The sequence below is a fragment of the Peromyscus leucopus genome, chromosome 9, assembly GCF_004664715.2.
Source record: "Peromyscus leucopus breed LL Stock chromosome 9, UCI_PerLeu_2.1, whole genome shotgun sequence".
Classification (NCBI taxonomy): Eukaryota; Metazoa; Chordata; class Mammalia; order Rodentia; family Cricetidae; genus Peromyscus; species Peromyscus leucopus.
In genome coordinates, this window is record NC_051070.1 from 44,272,501 (window position 1) to 44,291,483 (window position 18,983).

Genomic DNA, 18,983 nt, shown 5'->3' on the forward strand with positions numbered 1-18,983 from the left:
GGATTTAAGTATCTATTATGTGTCAGGTTCCAGGTTAGGGAGTCAGAGAAGATTGAACAAATCTCAGACTCATAGAGTTCAAGTTCTAATTGAAGAGCTAAAAATAAACTGCAAGGCAACTGTGATCAGCCAGCATCTTGGGTATTTGCTAGTGTCACGAAGCATAGGGAACTGAGATAGCGACCTAGTAGAATAGGGACCCAGAAGAACAAGTGCATGGAGAGGAAACACATTCCAGGCATTTCTAAAGCAGAGACATTTTCATGTGTGCTCGAGTTAAAAATAGCAGCACGCTAAGTGTGGGCAGAGCTGAGGGGCTTCAGCAAAAGCTGGGAAAGGAGGCTGGCAGAGCACTGAGGCCCAACCAGGAGCCCACTCAGCACACTGGCCTCGGTCGGCAGACAAAGGCAACGGATCCCTTAGGCAGTGTGGCGAACAGGAGGAACTCTGGAAATGCAGAGAAAGACCACTCCAAGGACAATATGGAAGACTCATATACTCACTCTAACAGATATCTGCTGAATACCCACTGTATTGCAAGCAAATCCACAGAGAATGAAAACCAAAAACCCAAGAGCAAACAGACAATAGGAAGTGACTAAAACATGTCTATTATGCCCAAGATCATAAGCCCTATTAACAGTCCTGAGGAAAGGGGTAAGATAAAATGAAATGGCAAGGAAATTGTCTCTGCATCACACTGACCTGGAAAAGACTGGTTGGAAATGGGACATCTGAGCAAGGGAGCAAACCTAAGTCATTGAGGAGAGGAAAACACAGAGGCAAACGCCCCAAGACAGGCACTAGCGTGTTCAAGAACAGAAAGACTGCCTGCTAGCTAGCTTTCATAATGTCAGAAAGTACTTAGAAGACTGAGTGGGAAGAAAAGCCACTGGGTAGTCTTACCCACCCCCACCCCCCCCACCCCCGCTGTGAACCCTGAAAGCTACAATGCGCAGCCCAGTAAGATGCGTCCAGTGAGGAAAGAGTGGTATGACTGTTAGGAAGGACAATCAACAGCACTGAGATCGGACCTAAGGCCTCAGACCTGGCCAGGGTTCATGGCTGTGGAGTCAAAGGCCCTACTACTACTGTTTAGTTAAAAGGGCATAATGTCAACCGAACTTCTAAATATGTATTCTTATACCCACAGACTAGTGCAACTCCCAACCCTAATCAGAGAAACGTCTTCACGTAGTGGGTGGTGGTTAACAGAGAAACTAACAACTGCTCAAGATGTAGAGGATAAATAACTGTGGAGTGGTCAGCTCTAAAGGAGACATTTAATCACACATACACACACACACAAACACACACGCACACACTCCAGTGGATGGTACCCTAAAGCCATGTGCACATGGGCAGCACTAATTGGACTCAGTGGGTTGTAAAGGAGGGGGAGGGGGAAAGACGAAGAGGAGAGCAAATAATGACATGAAGTTGGAATGGGGACTGGAGGTACAGGAAGAGTTGCAGGGGCAGCTGGGTGGGGTGAGGGATATATAATCTAAGCACATTGTATTTGTATAAGAAATTACTAAAGAATAAATTTTGAAACTTAGCAACAGCAAACAAAATAACAAAGCTGAAAAGAGTAATGAGGAAAGATGAGATGAGGGCCCAGAGGCAATTAGCAGAAGAACTGTGGCAACTGGAAAATCATACATGTCTAACACACACACACACACACACAAGTAATTGCTGGAGCTTATGAATGTTACTTTCTGTGGCAAAAATTGTCTTTGCAGATGAGATTAAGAATTTCTAAAAGAAGGACATTATCTTGGATTAATTTGGTGACCCCTAAATGCAATCTTATGCATCTCTGTAAAAAGGGACAGAAGAAAATTCAACACAGATATACTAGGAGTGATAGGAATATAGAGGAAGGATTACGATGGGACCACAAATCAAGGAATGCAGGAATCACCCAAGTTAGAAGGAATAAGGAGCAGGGTCTCCCTGGAGCTTCCCAGGAGCGCAGCTTTGCTAACACTTCTACATTCCGGCTCAGTGATACTCACTCCAAAAATTTTATTGTTCAGACTAAACATTGCATTAAGCCATGATTTGTTAAAATGATAACAGTAATTTGTTAAGCTTCTGCAGAACACTAACAGAAAACCATGCAGTGAGAGACTGACTGGCGAAGGGTTAATAAAGTGAAAGTAATATTCCAGGACAAAGATTTGGAAATCTGATACAGGAATGATTGGGACTACAGGACACAGCAGAATTGATCGCATGATGCCACACTGGAGAGACCCACTTTCAGAGTAAGTGACAATATCAGGAAAGCACAGATCAGTAACTATGTCAAGGCTTCAGCTTTAGGCAGGTCAGCAGATTATTATCAGCCAGCAATGAAATCAGGAACAGGTCTAAGCATGGTTATTTAACAGACATATGTTGAGTTTATAAATAATCCCAAAATATCCAGTTCAGCAGTGTGGGAGCCCACAGAGGTTTCCTAGTGAGATCTGAGCTTGCTTTACCCAGCAGAACTGGATAAGAGGATGACTGGACCACGGGCCTTGGAACGAGGTGTTCGGGAGGATCTACACTTGGTTATATCCAGCAATGGGGAGGTCTTTTGCCTTGCCTTATGGCACTGTTATAAAAAGCCCTTTTGAACAAAGTTCTGTGCCGTTGGGTATTGACCAAGTCCTCCCAAAGCTATCCTGTGTTCTGTCTTTCCTCTTGTCTGCTAGGTCTCTCTTTCTACTTAATCTCTCTTATCCCTCTCTCCACAAGAGTACTCAGAGTAAAGTGGGAGCTGGTTTCCTACACAACAGTCCAAGAAGTTGGTATTTACTAAGCAGTTAATAAGTGGATATTGTAAAACATATGCTTTTATGTTTAATCACTGCATCCTTCTTATGAGGTAGATGTCAGCGTTCACATTTTACAAATAAAAACAAAGAATTACTGCCCGTGGGTGAACAAGGTGGCTGAGTGGGTAAGGGTGCCTTGCCACCAAGTCTGACAACCTGAAGTCCATCCCTGGAACCCTGGGGGGAGGAGAGAAGTGGATTCCTATAAATTGTCCTCTGCCACACACAGAAATGGAAATACAAACAGTCCATTAGCAAAGATAAATTGAGGCTAAAGATAAAGGCATAGGTAATAGTTTGAAGTTGGAACTTCAAGAACAGAGGATGTTCCTCAGCAAGGAAGATGGAGGGGCAGAGCAGAGCTACAGGACCTCAAGGACTCCTCTGAAGCGGAGTCATTCTCCATGGCTGAGCCGAGAAGAGCTGCAACCACGCTCGAGGCGCTGACATCAAGGTTACAGGACACACAGGCCAAGGCACAGCTTAGGGGAGAAAAGCAGCAGCTAAAAACCGAGCAGCTGAGCAACAGAAGTGTGGAGGGAAGGCCCAGACTTACTGTTGGATCCTGGGTCTCCCTGAGTTTGTGTGTGACTGACAGCAGTTTCTCCAGTGCTTCCCGAGGGACATTGGGGACCTATGTTATGAGGGAAGTAAGGAAAAACAGGAAGAAATGAGGACAAGTCAGCAAATAATACTAGAAGAATGTTTTTAGAACGTTGCCGAGTATTGGGTCCACGTTGAAGTCATGAATGATTGCCACTTCATCTTCTCAGCAAACACCTGAGGCCTGGCATCTTTTCAAGAGCCAGGCGAATAAACCAAGCCTTTTTTCTCTGCATGCAATCAGATCACAGGCAGGAGACTGGCATCTAGCACACCTGTGAACATCAGCTCTTGCTTTGTGAGCATCAATATGGTTCTTCAAACCTAAGTTAGGCATTTTCTTACAAACTCCTATAGAATATTAATTTATACAAGTTATTTAATTATTGGTTTAATTTCATGCATATATTATACGCATACATCTGACTACTAAGTGGCCTAAAGGACTCCTGTGTACAAAATGGATGTTCAAGATGTCTATCTTAAAGACTTTTGAAACATACTTGTGGTATGGTGTCTTAGGCCTCTAATTTCAGCACTTGGGAGGCCGAGGCAGGAGGATTTCCAAGAGTTCACGTCCAGTATGGTTTATATAGTGAGAATCTGTCTCAATACAACACTAAAAATAAAATACATTTGATGGCCGTGGTCAGCTCAAAGAAGTTGGAAGATTTGCACAAATAACGCACATTTCATCACAACAAACTTCAATGCAAATAATTCAATAAATGGAAACTATTTTTACTTTTTAATTCTACAGAGTAAGAAGGATATACTAATGGCATCATGTAAGCATTTTGAAAGTGCAGTGGTTCCAAGTTTCTTTAGCGATTTAAGTAACTGCAATTTAAAAAATTCTATTTTATACATGCCTGTTTATTTTAAAAAGAAATGCTATAGTGTAGGAAGTAGTATTATTCTCACTTTCAGATGAGGGAACCATGACTAGTCTCCCTGAGCTATGGAAGCTAACACACAGTGAGAACCTGACTGGAACCAAAGTGTTGAACCCTAAAGACCATGCCTTCATTCCTAACTGTGCTCATACAGACCCCCCCCTCCCAAGTCAAACAATAATTCCAGTATTCCAAGAAATGGTTTCAGTTACGTAAAATGTTAATTAGTAGGGACACAGACTAGCACAGTCAAGCAGAACTTTCTATGATGATGGAAGATGTTCCTGTCTTTGCTACCTAACAGCAGCCAAGTGAGTCTCAAGTGGCTACTGAACACTGGAAATATGCTGAGAACCGACTTTTAAAATGTTTTGTTTATGTGGGTGGTGCTGCCCCACTGAAGAATGCACCTCCAGAGCTCCCCAAGAGCCAAATGGGATGCCTGGCTAAGGCAGACATTGAAATGATGACTCGCACAGAAACTACAGAGCACCAATGACCAGTCAGGAAACTGTCGGATTATAATCCTCGGGGATCTGGGCAGCTTCAAAGGAGAAGAGCAATGGACACCAGCCTGGAGCAGGCCTCCTCTTACCATTTCCTTTATCACTTGGATCTCTTCACTTTTCACCAGCGGCTTCATGTGATGGAAAAGGAACATGGTTAAGAACTCTGGTCCCAGCCACTGCTGTGTTGTGCTTCCAACCACGGGGGGCTCTGCCAGAGCAATGATTCTGAAGGACGGATGGATAGGGAAGATGGATCTAAAGCAGGGAGGGAAAAAAACAAAATGTAATCATTCACAATAGAAACTGGGTCATGAGACATGGAGCTCAGCAATAAAATAGTCATTGTGTTAATAATGTCGAAATTGTTATCCAAAGAATAGGTTTTGGGCTGGGCAGTGGTGGCACATACTTTAAATCCCAGCACTTGGGAGGCAGAGGCAGACAGACTGCTATGAGTTTGAGACTAGTCTGGTCTATAGAGTGAGTTCCAGGACAGCTAGGGCTACTAAAAGAAAAACTGTATCAACCCCCCCCCACCACCACCACACACACATGAATAGGCTTTGGAAAAAAACAATTAAACCAACCCAAGACTCTAAGAGACTGAATTGAAGAGTAAGAGAATGGACTAATTACTGGTAAATGTACACTATATGCTTATGAACCTCAATCTCCCACATCACTGCTTTGATGTGTTCTCATCAGCTCCAAAACCCTGGAAATGAAATCACAGTAAGTCCATATTCGTCACAAAGAGCCTCCTCATTTATGTCTTTACTTAAGCCTTCTCAAAATCCCCGCTTTTCAAGGATCCCACTCTATAGGAACCATAGAGAAACTAAAAAACATCATTTGGCGTGGGGAGACTTTAATATATAGACCATTTAAGTAAGGCATATGGGGTCATATTACATTTATAATTAGAGCATCAAGAGAATATTTAGTGATTAAAAAGGAGAAGAAAACTAAACTAATATACTATTCTTTTGTCATTGATACAATCATGTTAGAATTTTAAAGTTGATCTCGTTAAGAAATCTCTGCTAGGAAATCTGTGGAAGCATGTCAATACCCCAGGACAGAGAGGAGGAAGGAAGTGACATTCTCCTGAACAGTGAAGTATTTGAGTGCCTGGGGGACAGGACAAAGAATAAATTCCTCTTATTATGATCCAACCAGGTGAGTGATAGTGTTGATTTTTTATCAATACTACTAAAAATAACTAGTAATAATCGTTTTTAAAGGGTAATATAGTTTTTGCTAAGAGAAAAAAACTAAAAATTCAGGTGCTTGCTAAGGTTTTGAGGAAAACAAAAATACAAATATGGAATTGGCATCATGCCAGTGGCAACTGCAGAGCCCCAGAGTTACAGGTAAGGACGCTGGAGCATCAGTGGGTGGGCGTGTGTGGAGTCAGAAGAACTTTGAAGAGTTCAGAGAAGGGAAAGATACATCAAGACAGATGGCAGTTCTCATAAGTCACAACTACATAAAATTGTGAGGCCATATCATTATTTGTAAGCCAGGAAATAGGCAACTTTGGAAATGCCATTTAAAAGATAAGAATTAATGAATTGCTACAAGTTCACAGATATTTCACTTCACTGGGATTTTTTTTTTAAAAGATATATGTATGTATGTTGTAGCAGAGCTTGGAGATGATTAAAAAAAAAAAAAGTTGTTCTTGGAAAGCAGCGAAGAGAAGAGATACACATGTACTGGGTGTGTACGCCCGTGTCTCTGGGCTGCAGCAGGGTGTTGTAGAACGGCAGATGCCGTATGCGGGATCCTGAGACTGGCAAGCTGAAGAGGCGGGCTACCCCACTTCTCCTTTAGCTGAGGTGGTTGCTAACTAGGTGACTTCCTGAGGCTCAGTAGCAATTCCTAGATTCACCTATGATCCTTCTGACTCCCAGCTAGGGGCTGGGCAGGAGGCAGGGAGGTACAGAGTGTGGTTTAGCGACAGAAAATTAAAGCTACTGATACAATGTCTCACTGAAAACCACAAGGGATAGGAAATCAGGGAATGAAAGTCAAAATCCAACAGGTACTCTAAAGATGAAGTGTGTCTTCTCAACCAAGGAACAGGACCCATGGCACAGCTAAGCTGCAGAGTCAGCAGGAGAGCGACTGAACGGAACCGAGGGTGGTTTAGGTGTGGCTAGGGTGATGGTCACAGCCTGGAACACACGCTGCCTGGAGTTGGCTCTTCACTGTCGGTTCTCACAACCACCGGAGGGAGGGAGCTGGCCTATCGGAAGGGGACCCATTCAGACATGGCTTATGTGCTGGGCAGAAAGGTCCATGCTGATGATAAAAGCAGTCACCAAACCCCTGAATAACAGGATGAGAAGGACCTTTATTCTTCCAGGTTCTCCCGGAAGGCTTCCTTGTATACAATAGTTAAATAGAGAGTCATTTCCTGATACTAAGGTTCCTAGGTCTGCAAGTTAGAGAGTAGAACCTGTCATAAACCTCTGGGTAATACCAAGGCTGAAGAAGCAATATTTCTTCACTATAAATACATAAACAAGCACTATAAATATATAAAACCAAGATTAGGCTTAACTTTGCTACAATTTAACAATGACAACAAAATAAAAGGCAAAATGTAGTTTTCCTTTTAGATAAGTATGTGTCATTTCCCAAGAGTGAAAAATTTTAGAAGACAAAAATGTATTTTTTTAAATATTTAAACACTACTGGGATTTATAGTTTGTGGGTACTAGTTAACTTTAAGAATGTAAAATCCTTTCTAATGTCCTTCATTATGAAATGGAATGAAGCAGGCTGTGTGTTGCACCCCTTTAATCCTTGCATTTCCTTAGCAGAGGCAGGAGGATCTTTGATGTTCGAGGCCAGCATGGTCTACAAAAGGGAGTTCCAAGACAGCCAGGGCTACAAAGAGAAACCCTGTCTCAAAAAACAAAAACAAAAACAAAAACAATCCTAACCATAAAACAAAAAGGAATGAACCCTTGCTCTTCAACATGGACACTCTCCAACTCAAGGAAACGGAGTAGAAACCCTGGCAAACGGAGTGCATACTGTGTGATTCCATCTATCAAAAACAAACAAGCTATATAATGACCAGAAGAGGAGGTTGAGAGGGACAGGAGGGATGCCTTAACAAGGGTATAAAGACACTTCATGGAATATAAACCTGCTCATTGTCTTCACTGTGATAAGGAATTCACAAGCATGTACAAAAATGATCATACAGTATATTCTAAATATGCAGTTCTACAGATCAATTACACCTCAACAAAGCCCTTACTAACAAAGAATGACTTCAACAAGCCCCAGTCATTGGAAGGGAACTGTACTACCTCTTGGTTGAATATGCATTTAAGTAAGGTGGAAAACTAATATAGAAGGTTTCTATAACGACATGTAACGTGGGCTACAACAGGAGTTTAAAATTGGCCTCCTATGGTATAACACTAACGCTCCCACCAAAACAGACAGGTAACAGATCTGAACACAGGCCACATGTCCCTTTCTTTCCATGCAAGGAACTACATGGCATGAGTACATTCCCAGTGCACACTGTACACGATCTAGAGCACATGGAAGAAAATAACAGCTAAGTGTGCACTGCTGCATCTAATCACCATGATCAAAAGGCTCCTTTTAAGTTCTTAGAAACAAGGACAATTAGTGAAGGGATAAGAACTAAAAATATTCTCCTGTCCAAAAGCGAGTGTCAACCTGGTCTTGAATGAATCTATGAGAGACGGTGCATTCTCTGCATCAACAGACACACAGAACGCACAATAAGGAGGTACACACTGTACATGAACAGGGTTTAAAAACTGTTCCTTGAGCATAAATGTGTTCAGGATTAGTTTAAAAATCAGAATTTCCTTAAGGCTTCTGTTTGGGAAAACAAACACAAAAAATAAAATCTGGGCTCTCCCTTGAATTTGTTCATTTCTTTCATGAACTAATTGTTTAAAAAGATGCTAAAAAGATGTTTATAGAAGGGTCAGAGAGAATGTTCATACTGTAACTGACTTCTAACTCAGTAGGGATAAAGGGCCTGGAGAATGCACTCTATTAAGAACTGTCAAATGTTGTTATGACTCTTCAGTAATTCATAAGGAGTGAGAGATTGTGAACTGTTTTCAACATTCAACAACAGGCAATAAAACACATTTACTAAAAATAAGAACTAGTTGAGCATACCTAAGTATATGCAGGAACTGGCCACAGGTCTATACTGCTTCTCTGCACCAGCCACCAGAAGGAAGGGATACATTAGTAGCCTAGAGTCTATACTCTCTCTTTCCAAAAAGAAACTTTTTCTCATTAAAAGTAGTTCTATTTTGGTTCTCATTTCTTGCAAGAAATGTAGGCGTGGCTGGTGTCTGATGTATGGGGCCACCACACTATTTTTAATTGCTGTGTCCCTGGATGCTCAGTATCACAATATCAGAAAATTCTAACATTTCTAAAGGTAGATAGGCATATGACTACCTGAGAAGAATGTAAAATCCTGCAAAACACTCTGGACATGATCAACAGTATGACCTTGGGGAAGAACTAGTAAACAATGTGGGAGACCAATATCATTATATGAATCTGGGTTCATGGCATGAGGTGAGAAGGATTGGGGGCCCATAAGCATCACTGTTAATCCTGGGACCCTATGCTATCAGGACATCATTTTATTAAAGTGCATCAAGGTACTCCTAATTAACAGATTTATGTAACATTTATTAAGGAAATAATGCTATCCTGAAAAGTCACCGATGACTTTCTCTTGGATTTCTCACCTCTATCTCAGCTTAAGACTAATCACTGATAGATAACCATTTACTGAGGAGGCTGGAGGGGCAGCTCAGTAGCTACACTTATTGCTCATGCAGAGGACCTGAGTACATGTCCCAGCATCCACATGGTAGTTCACAACCATCTAACTTCAGTTCCAGGGGATCTGATGACCTCTTCTGATCTCTGTGGACACTAGGCACACACATGGTACACATATATACACATAGGCAAACACGCACATAAAAATCAACCAATCAAAACCAAACCAAAACAAAACAAAAACTATGAGCCAGGGATTATGCTATTAGAACAAACAAAAACAACACAGAACACAGACTCCTGACAAGACTAAAGTCCCAGGATCCAGGTATTTCCTGAGGGCCAACTCCACCCTTCCCTTCGTATGTGAGACCTTGCTGTTGTCAATGGAACAACTGGGAGGCATCTGTTATGGACAGCCTAAGGAATCCTTCCAAACACAAGTGTGAAAACTGTTCCTAACAAAGCAGCTATCTACATGTTCAGAACTGGGTTGAAAGGGAAAGATGTCCTCAGATCTCCATTACCATGAAGCTATTCACATTCACCAGAACCAGGAGCTTTGCAGTCGCCCCTTAAGGGACACTGCTCCCCACACTGGCGGACACTGTCCCCAGAACCCTGTTCCTAAGAGACAGATTTATCTATTTGTGCGACTGCACTGGCAGCTACACTGAATCACTGCCTGACCATCCCTCCCAAACCCTTTGTAAACAATAAAGAGCCTCCCTTGACGATTCTGTGATATTTCCCTCTTAACAGTCTCCCATAAGGAAATAAGGCATAAATCAAAACAAAAGGTGAGTTTGTTTAAACGCTACAGAAATAGAGCTTTGCAGCTCTTCAGCCATCTAATTTAATACAAAACGAAAGGTCAGGTAATTTAGGTCATGAACTTCTACTTTACATGCTAATGCCCAGAGTGGCATGGTAGAGACGGACAACATGAAGCATCAACTCATGCCAGATAATGAGTCATAATTATTCACAAGTACAACTCATGAAACAAGTGAACTTCCTCACTAAGAACAAATTTCTGGCTTTTTATACTCTATGATGTCCTTTGAGTCAAGCTGTTAGGTAATCAACACAGTAACATGTAAATATGTCACCCAGGAAACACAACCCTGGAGGAAATACTGCCAGCTGATTTAGATGAATCTAGTTCACCATGACTATGAAGAAAAGAAATGAGTTACCATATTAAACAAAAAATAACCAGGGAGAGGTCAAGAAATTTACCATTATTAGTAGAGTGCGGCAGATTCTGTAATGTGATTATGTTAGCAATAACAACAAGAACTGCTTTCAGTCAGAAGGAAATACTGCTGCTTGGGTACGGAGAAGGGAGGAGGGATGCTGACAAGGAAAATAATTAGACTTTCAATGGGCAGATGTGTTAGGTCCACCTCCAAAATGCCTGTGCTGGTGAAACTGTCCTAAACAGAAAGACTTTGCTGGGTAAACAAACAAGCCTAAAGGTTCATGTTTACTAGAAAGGCCAATCTCTCTGGGGAGTCTGAAGTCATCATCTCATCCACCAAGTACACCTGGTTTTAAACAGACTACTTGTCTCAGGCTCAAGTTTGACAGCACACACAAAAGGCTAATGCTTGTCTCTAAATGAATACAGTTGTACTGAGCATGACTACAAGCATAGTTCTCAACACATTCAAGAATTTGATCATTTATAAGGTGACTGACCACTAACTTGCACGTCTTAATTATCTTTAACAGTTTACAAGTTAGTAGCTTTTATAAGATTAGGATTTTACAGGTTTATCCCTGTTAAATTTGAGCATTAAAATTTGAATTGAAGGGGGCTGGAGAGACAGTTCAGTGGTTACGAGCACTGCCTGCTCTTCCAAAGGACCTGGGTTCAATTGCCAGCACCTAGATGGCAGTTCACATCTGTCTGTATCTCCAGTTCCAGGGCTTTGGAGGCCCTCACACAGACATACATGCAAGCAAAACACCAATGAACATAAAATAAAAATAAATTATTTAAAAAATTGAATTGAAAATCCTTTAGCTGCTCATAAAAATAAAACTTGAAATCATAAATACAATCCAGAAAGAGACTGAGAGCTTTATTTTTCTGATCCTTTCATAGCATACCTTTATAGAATATCAGTTTCTTCTATGACTCAGTTTATCTAAATAACTAAAGTTTAACAAAATTAGCAAAGACAAAGAGACTAGACATACATCTTCAAGTTAGTTTCTGCTAGCCTAAATAGACCTTTACAACCTTAGAAATTTATAACTATAATCATCAAATATTTGTTGCTAGTCTTATTTTTCATAAATAAGAATTGAACCCAAATTCCTTTGTACCTAACAAGAAGTATTTTAATGATTCATTTCACTTTATTTTTAACTATGTGTATGTATGTTTATACATGTGGGTTTTTGCACTTCACTGAAGTGTCCTCCATGGCCAGAAGAGGACATCAGATCTCCTAGAACTGGAGTTACAAGTGGTTGTAGGCCAGTCAAACTCAGGTCCTCTGCAAGGGCAGTGCATGCTTTTAACTGCTGAGCCGTCTCTCCAGCCCCTCAACAGGTACAAGTATTTTAGACAAGAAAGGATCATTGTTCGAACAGCTTGCTTCGGAAACTTTAATGAAGACACAACAAGTGGATGACAGAACATAAAAAAGAAAAACACTGGTTCCGGCCAGGAGGTTCTACCTACATCTAAGTAACGAAAAGCGCAGGAAACCAGGGAGATGAAGGCCGAAGACAACATGGGAGCTACAAATGATAGAGTCCAGGATGTACCACAGGAAGACTATGAAACCGACAGAACATGGAATCATAAATTAGCGTGTGCCTAAAGGAGATGAGATTTCACTAGCACAGAGAAGTGGCTGGGATAAAAAGGTGACTTATCCATAGAAAGAGGCCACTTCCCCCTTAGTGTTCTCACATCACTACCATGCAGATTTCCATTATGATGTTTTATTGCCTTTTCTTTACTTAACAGTTCAACATTTCATACAGAGGAAATTCCTAACTTTAGGGAAGACAAGATGGGTCTATGAAAAAGTTTATTTTAATATACTGAACGACTCAGTTGTAGTCCCTACAAGGTCCTGACAAAATTAGAGTTCAATAAAATTCCCAGCAAATCTAATGACCCCAGGAGAATCGGGATGGCAGTAAGGGTGTGCAATGAAAACAGAGAAGGACAGAGCTCTGCACCTGCATTTTACGTGCAGGAAAACATGGACAAGAAACACCAATGAAGCATGCATGCTTCAATGAAGCATGAGGCCAACAGCAAAAGAACCTGCTAGGTATTAAAAGTGAGAACCTCAGGAATGGAAGGGAGTGGGCCATGAGAGGCAGTCATAGAACTCAGGACTGGTGTGTTTCATGAAATGCTTTGGAAATTCTGGCTCAAGTCTCATGTATGTCTGACCTTAGGAAACAGTGAAACTTTTATTTATTTATTTTTTTTTAAACTGCAAGGAAAAGTAAGTATTTCCATGACCTCCACTTTCTCAGCATGATGTCAGAGATGGAGATGAGCTGGGTATGCACTTGTGGGAGGCACACAACTGCTGGAGGTGAGGGCGGAACCTTCCAGAAGGAAGGGCTAATGACCACTGTGGGCCAAACCCTCAACATGGAGCTGAAGGTCACTCTGTTCCTGAGAGTGCTGGTGTTTGCAAAACTCTGTATGACTATTAGAGACAACGTGGGTCCTTTCCACAGAAAAGGGTGGTCATTTCCTGGATATTTGGCAGAAATACAGGGCTCCCAATGTCCTAAGGAAAACTGCCTGGCAAGCTCAGGAGCTGTTACTCAACTACATTGATTCATCTTCTGAAAATCTGTACTCTCCTCTGACACGATTCACATGCAGATCATGTACAAACAAGGAGTACTGCGCATGAACGGAGGGAATGAGGGCGATCTCCTTGGCTCACTGACCTAAACACTAAACTAACCACTTCTAAGCTACAGCAGTCGATAAGGTACACTTCAGTACACAGTTCTGAAATCCACTGTTATCCCTGAATACTCTAGGTACCAGAGTTAACATTTCCTTGACAAGGCAAAAATACAAATGTCCACTCAGTGATTAATATACTTCTTCCCTGGGTGTGGAGGGCTTTCTTGTTTTCAATATGGGAAAGGTAAAGCTGCTACTGCATCAGGTCAGGCTAAGGGAGGATGTGGTCACCACCGAAGCCACTCCCCCTCTACCTTCAATGTACCAATCTCCAGACATGCATGGCCCACCAGAAGGTACCAGGGGGATGACATCAGAGAAGCCTGCTCTAAGGAGAGGGGTCATGCACAGTGGAAAATACTTCTCTTCCAACGCAAAGGCCTACACACAAACACTCAAGTCCCCGTTCAGATTCCCCGAGTGCTAAGAGCTCATCAACTTACTTCTTGCTCACACTGGCCATTCCCTTGCCCTCTCGTGTACTTTCTTTACTGACACATTCACAAGCTTATCTTTCCCTTTTATCTCAGTAAGCAGCAAAGGCCAGGTTTCCTTTCATAATCACAATACTATTATGATACTTAAGAAAACTAATATTAATTCAATAGTAGGGAACACATACATGGTACATATTTAATCTTTGTGTATTTGGGGGTATGAGGTTGTGTATTACACATATATACTTGTTAGTATAGGCACATCTGTGAGAGCAGAGGTGGTCAACTTCCTTAACTGATTTCCCCCCTTAATTATTTTGTTATATTTTTTGAGACAAGGTCTCGCTGTGTAGGCCTGACTGCCTGGAACTCACTATGAAAACACAAACGGCCTCCAGCTCAGAGAGGTCCGTCTACACCTGCTTCGCTGCACAGTGCACCCTGGCTTCCAGTTTTATGTTTGAGACAGGGTCTCTAAGGGAACCTGAAGCGTTACCTATTCAGCTGTGCTGCTCAGCCAATCAGCTTCAGGAATCTGCTGTCTCCATTCTCAAACGTCTGCCTCATGCTGGGCTTACAGTCACCACGTACACGGTGGCCTGTTTTTCACATGGGTTTGGGATCCCAACATAGGTGCTCAAGCTTGTGCAGCTGGGAGTTTACAGACTTTGCCGGCCCAAACTTTTTCTATTTGTCCTTTGTAAATGTTTTCATTTTGTTTCCTGCTCCAGAGTCAGGTCAAATCTCACCCAGTGCATCTGACTGTTAACCTAGGAAGGGTTTTAAGAAGGCCACAGTATGTGAGCTGTAGTGTGTGTTCCACACATCCATGTACACACAATAAATAAATGTAGAAACAAAAACCCTGAGGAGAATAATGTCCTCCTGATTACCTGTCCTGCAGTTGCTCATCCGTTAGCTGTAGACCCTCCTTCAAGCTCAGGTATCTGTCTTCCCTCAGCAGCCTCGATCCGTCATACAGGCTGAGCTCTCGGTCATGGATTAGCCTGATGGGAGAGGGGGGTAGAGGAAACAAATTAATCAACGACATTACGACAGACAGAATCACTCGGCCAATACTGAACCACGCCTATCACTGCAGGTGGGTGAGCCTAGCCGTTTTGTTAGGTGTATTTTTCCCAATGGTAACTTGGTCAGTGCCATTCTGTGTTATCCTTGGCACATGTTAAGACTCTGTCTGCAGAGGAGCCGTCCTGAATGCCAGAGGTGGGTATGAAGGAGAAGAGGCATGAGAAAGAAAAGGAGGAGGTGGGAGACAAAAAGAAACAGCTGAATGCGTGTCTCAGGTCAACTGTGGGACATCTATTCATGAGCAAGCCAGTTAGCACACACTCCTGAATCCAATGGAACTTCTTAGGGAATGAATCCAAATATTTCTTCTGTTAGAACTGCTGAATTTAAAATATCAAAAGCCTCGGAAATGAAGTAACTCCACGGCTATTTCACAAGGCAGCCCTGAAGTAAGCAGCTTCCCACACAACAGAAGACACTACCCTTGGGCACCGCAAAGGTCAAAGAGCAAAGGCTAGTGCAGAAGTTTTGAGCACAGGCCGTGTGGTCTGTGTTCAAGTCCAGCTTTGCACTTACGTGCTAAGTAACCAGAGAAGGGACAGCTATTCCAGCTCCCTAATTTTTATTATAAAATTAAGGCAAAAAAATTACAACAAGGCCAACCTCATAGATGTAGTGTGAAAACTGAACAATTAATATAAAATAGACAGGTAACATCACTGCTCTCAGTCTGGACTGTTAGTTAGAATCTCTAGGCAGTGTTTTTAAATGCTCATGTTCAAAACTCTGGCCTGGATCAATTACTTCATGAAGTGGTGGGGATGCAGGCCAGGCATCGGCATTTTAAAGTTCCATCCTGCAAGGCGGCCCAAGGCTGAGAACTGGAGACTTGGGCTTAGCACAGTGCAGGCTCACTGCACTCTTGTACCTGGCCAAACATCCTAGAGACGGCCAACAAGATGTCACTGAGTCTTACTTTGTGTATCATTTATCTGTTTGGCAGAGAAATAATACATTGTAAGTCTACGGAATGTTTGTGGTAAATCACTAAAATGTTGTGATGACTATTTTTAAATCCATACACACTGAATCCAGATTAATACAACACATTTGGAATCTTTCATTACACTCAGCAGTCTGCATCTTGTCAGCAATAAAAACTGTGGTTAGATGGCTCAATTTCATTTATTTGACACCTCCCAGTAAGTCAGACTAAAAGTCACGCAGAAGAGGAATGAAAAGCATCAATAACCTTTTAAATGACACAGGCTATGAATATTTTCCACAGAAATTACACATAGAGAATGTTCCAACATTAAATTCTAGAATTCTTGAGTTTTTGAAATGTGTGGGTAACTTTTCCTCACTCAAAATAAGAAAATGGTGGTTACAGAAATGTTCCTATTTGTGACAACTGAGTGAAATAAGCAAATATATATTTTATATTAAACATTTGTCTCAAGAATTCAAAAAAAAATTGCTATAACGCTCAGGTCCCAGTGTCAGTCTGGGAAGATTTCTAAGCAGTGTAGTTAGGACAGAACCACAGCGGCTCCGGCTGGGTGGCTTGTTGCTCATAGTAATCTCCATGTGTAAGCAGGCCTTTGGAAACCACTGCTGGGCTTTCTCCCTTCAGCTCTCACATACCTTATAATCACGTGTTTATAACAACAAATGTTAATGATGCTTTATTCAACTTAAGTATGGAATCGTAAATCCCTCAGGATCTGCCGAACCCAGGGTTTAGGTTGGCACAGAGACTGTATGTGGCACCAACCTTTGCAATACAGCAAGCGTGCCGGCGTTGACCCGGTGGATGCCATCCAACAGGACCAGTTTACCTTCCCGAGCGGCATTCACGAGGGGCGAGGATCGCCAGGCAGTGTCTCCGTTGGGGAGTGTGTACCGCTGCTGTAGCAGGTCACGTGCTGTCATATCCTACAACCGTCACACGCCGGCAAAGAACACGCAGAGTTAAAGATGCATGTAATGCTCATTTAGTCTTACAGACACTTTCCTCTGTATACAACATTTCTCTTTGCATAGCATATTTCAAAAAACAAAAAGTCTTCTCAAATCCAAAGAGAAAGAGCACCACGAAGCCTTAGTTTTTCCCCTTATTACACATTCACATGATGGAAGGATGACGGGTTCCCCTTTCTTCTTTATTTACCACTCTCTTCCTCTTTCCAAAGGATGGTGGTAGTAATTACCACCTGACCGCAATGGAATCAAACTCAGTCACTGGATTCCTGGAGGGATCACAATGCGGGGAGGTTCTCTTTTACACGGAGAAGCCATGTAAAGTCAACATTCAGAGATGCTGCTTGCTTTATCCAGAATGTGCATTTCCCTTTGAAAATCCCTCCGAGGGCCCATGCACTGACTCCTCAGATTTACAGAGGCTCCATCAAGGAGACCAGATGAGGGGCAGCAACTGGGAAGCAGAAACAGAACTGAAAAAGCCAATGAAGGGCCAGCACACCACACACCAGCACCGAGACCATGCAGCACACTCCAGCAAGCCAGGGAGCGCTGTACGGTACACAACTGTGGTAAAATGACGTGCGGCCTTAATACAAACGGAATGTCCTTAATGTGCTAATGCCGAGGAGGATGCCTTAGTTTCAGATGCATTGTGTGCTGCCTGCATCAAACAAAAATTAAATCTTTACCATCATTTTATTCAAAATTTTATACTCCTTTATAAGTTCTGTTGCAAATGTTCCTAAGTTATAGCAGAAAACTATATTTACAACAACAATCTCACTAAAATCCAGGTTAAGATGTGAGTCTTATTTCTTCCAGTGGTCTCATTACCAAAAAAGGTCCTGACTTCAACCCTTCAGGACCCAGTCACAAGATGAAGAAATCAAGCTGGAACTGGTCTGAAAGCTTCATCTCTGAAGCGACCCCTCAGGAAGCCTACAAGACACTGTGCAGGCCGCTGAGAGAATGGCCATCAGCAGTCTGATTCAGCTGTAGATCCTGGGTATGACACCATGACAACCAAGCAAGATGCGGCCACTGGTGCAGTACTCAGAAGTCTGTTACGGGGGTGACCAACTGCTTTGTTAATGGATTGGAAGCCTGGTACACAGAAGGGAATCCACAACTGCTACTGTAAACCCTGGGGAGGTCACAGGCCTTCATAGGAAAGCTACTTCTGTGGTTTTGTTTAACAGACATGGGACACCCATCAAACTGCCTCCTAAATAACTAGGCTTATGCCCAGAGTAGTGAGTCTGTAAGCTCTGGTCACAGAAGCTTCCTTTTGCAGTCTGAGAATAAGTGACTGCTGACTGCTCACTCATACACAGAACTCCTACAAGGCCCAGGGAATACTGCAGAAGGAGGAGTAGAAAAAAAGTTAAGGGCAGTGGAGGAGAGTGGTATGAATGCTAACTCCCACACAGGGCATTGGTGCTGCGCTCCTAATTCGCATCAGCTGTGATGATCTACAAAATCTGCACAGGATGGGTCCATCAACATCATTATAGGGGAGAGGGTCGCATGGGGCCCCAGTCCTCCCTGAAGATACAGACACTGGCTGGCAAAAGCAGAAACATTTTCTTCATGGTGTAGAGGCCATACTGAAACTCATGTGGGTCATTCCTCTGCCCCCCAAAAAGAGGTAAAAGTGGAAGAGAGGCTAGTTGGTAAGATGAAATCAATTGGGATAAGTAAGAAGGGGACAAGAGAGGGTAACAAGGTCAATGTGATAAAATGAATTATATACATACATGAAAATGTCATAGTAAAATGTACTATTACATGTGATAATATAAAAAATAAATAAAACTACCATTAAAAAAGGTAATGACTTAAGAAGCATAAGTAGGATTGAATTAAATCATGAGGACTTTCATTTGAGATTTACTTATTTTATGTGT

The 18,983-nt window shown here is 42.1% G+C and overlaps 1 protein-coding gene across 1 annotated transcript in view; it reads right to left on the reverse strand.

Moving 5' to 3' along the window:
• The window catches only part of Vwa8 (von Willebrand factor A domain containing 8), a 342,755-nt gene that overhangs the window by 194,028 nt on the left and 129,744 nt on the right, over positions 1-18,983 (reverse strand). Inside the window, 4 exon segments of the mRNA XM_028878597.2 lie at positions 3,391-3,468; positions 4,929-5,097; positions 14,952-15,065; positions 16,868-17,028. Of these exon segments, the coding sequence (XP_028734430.1) occupies positions 3,391-3,468; positions 4,929-5,097; positions 14,952-15,065; positions 16,868-17,028 (522 nt within the window).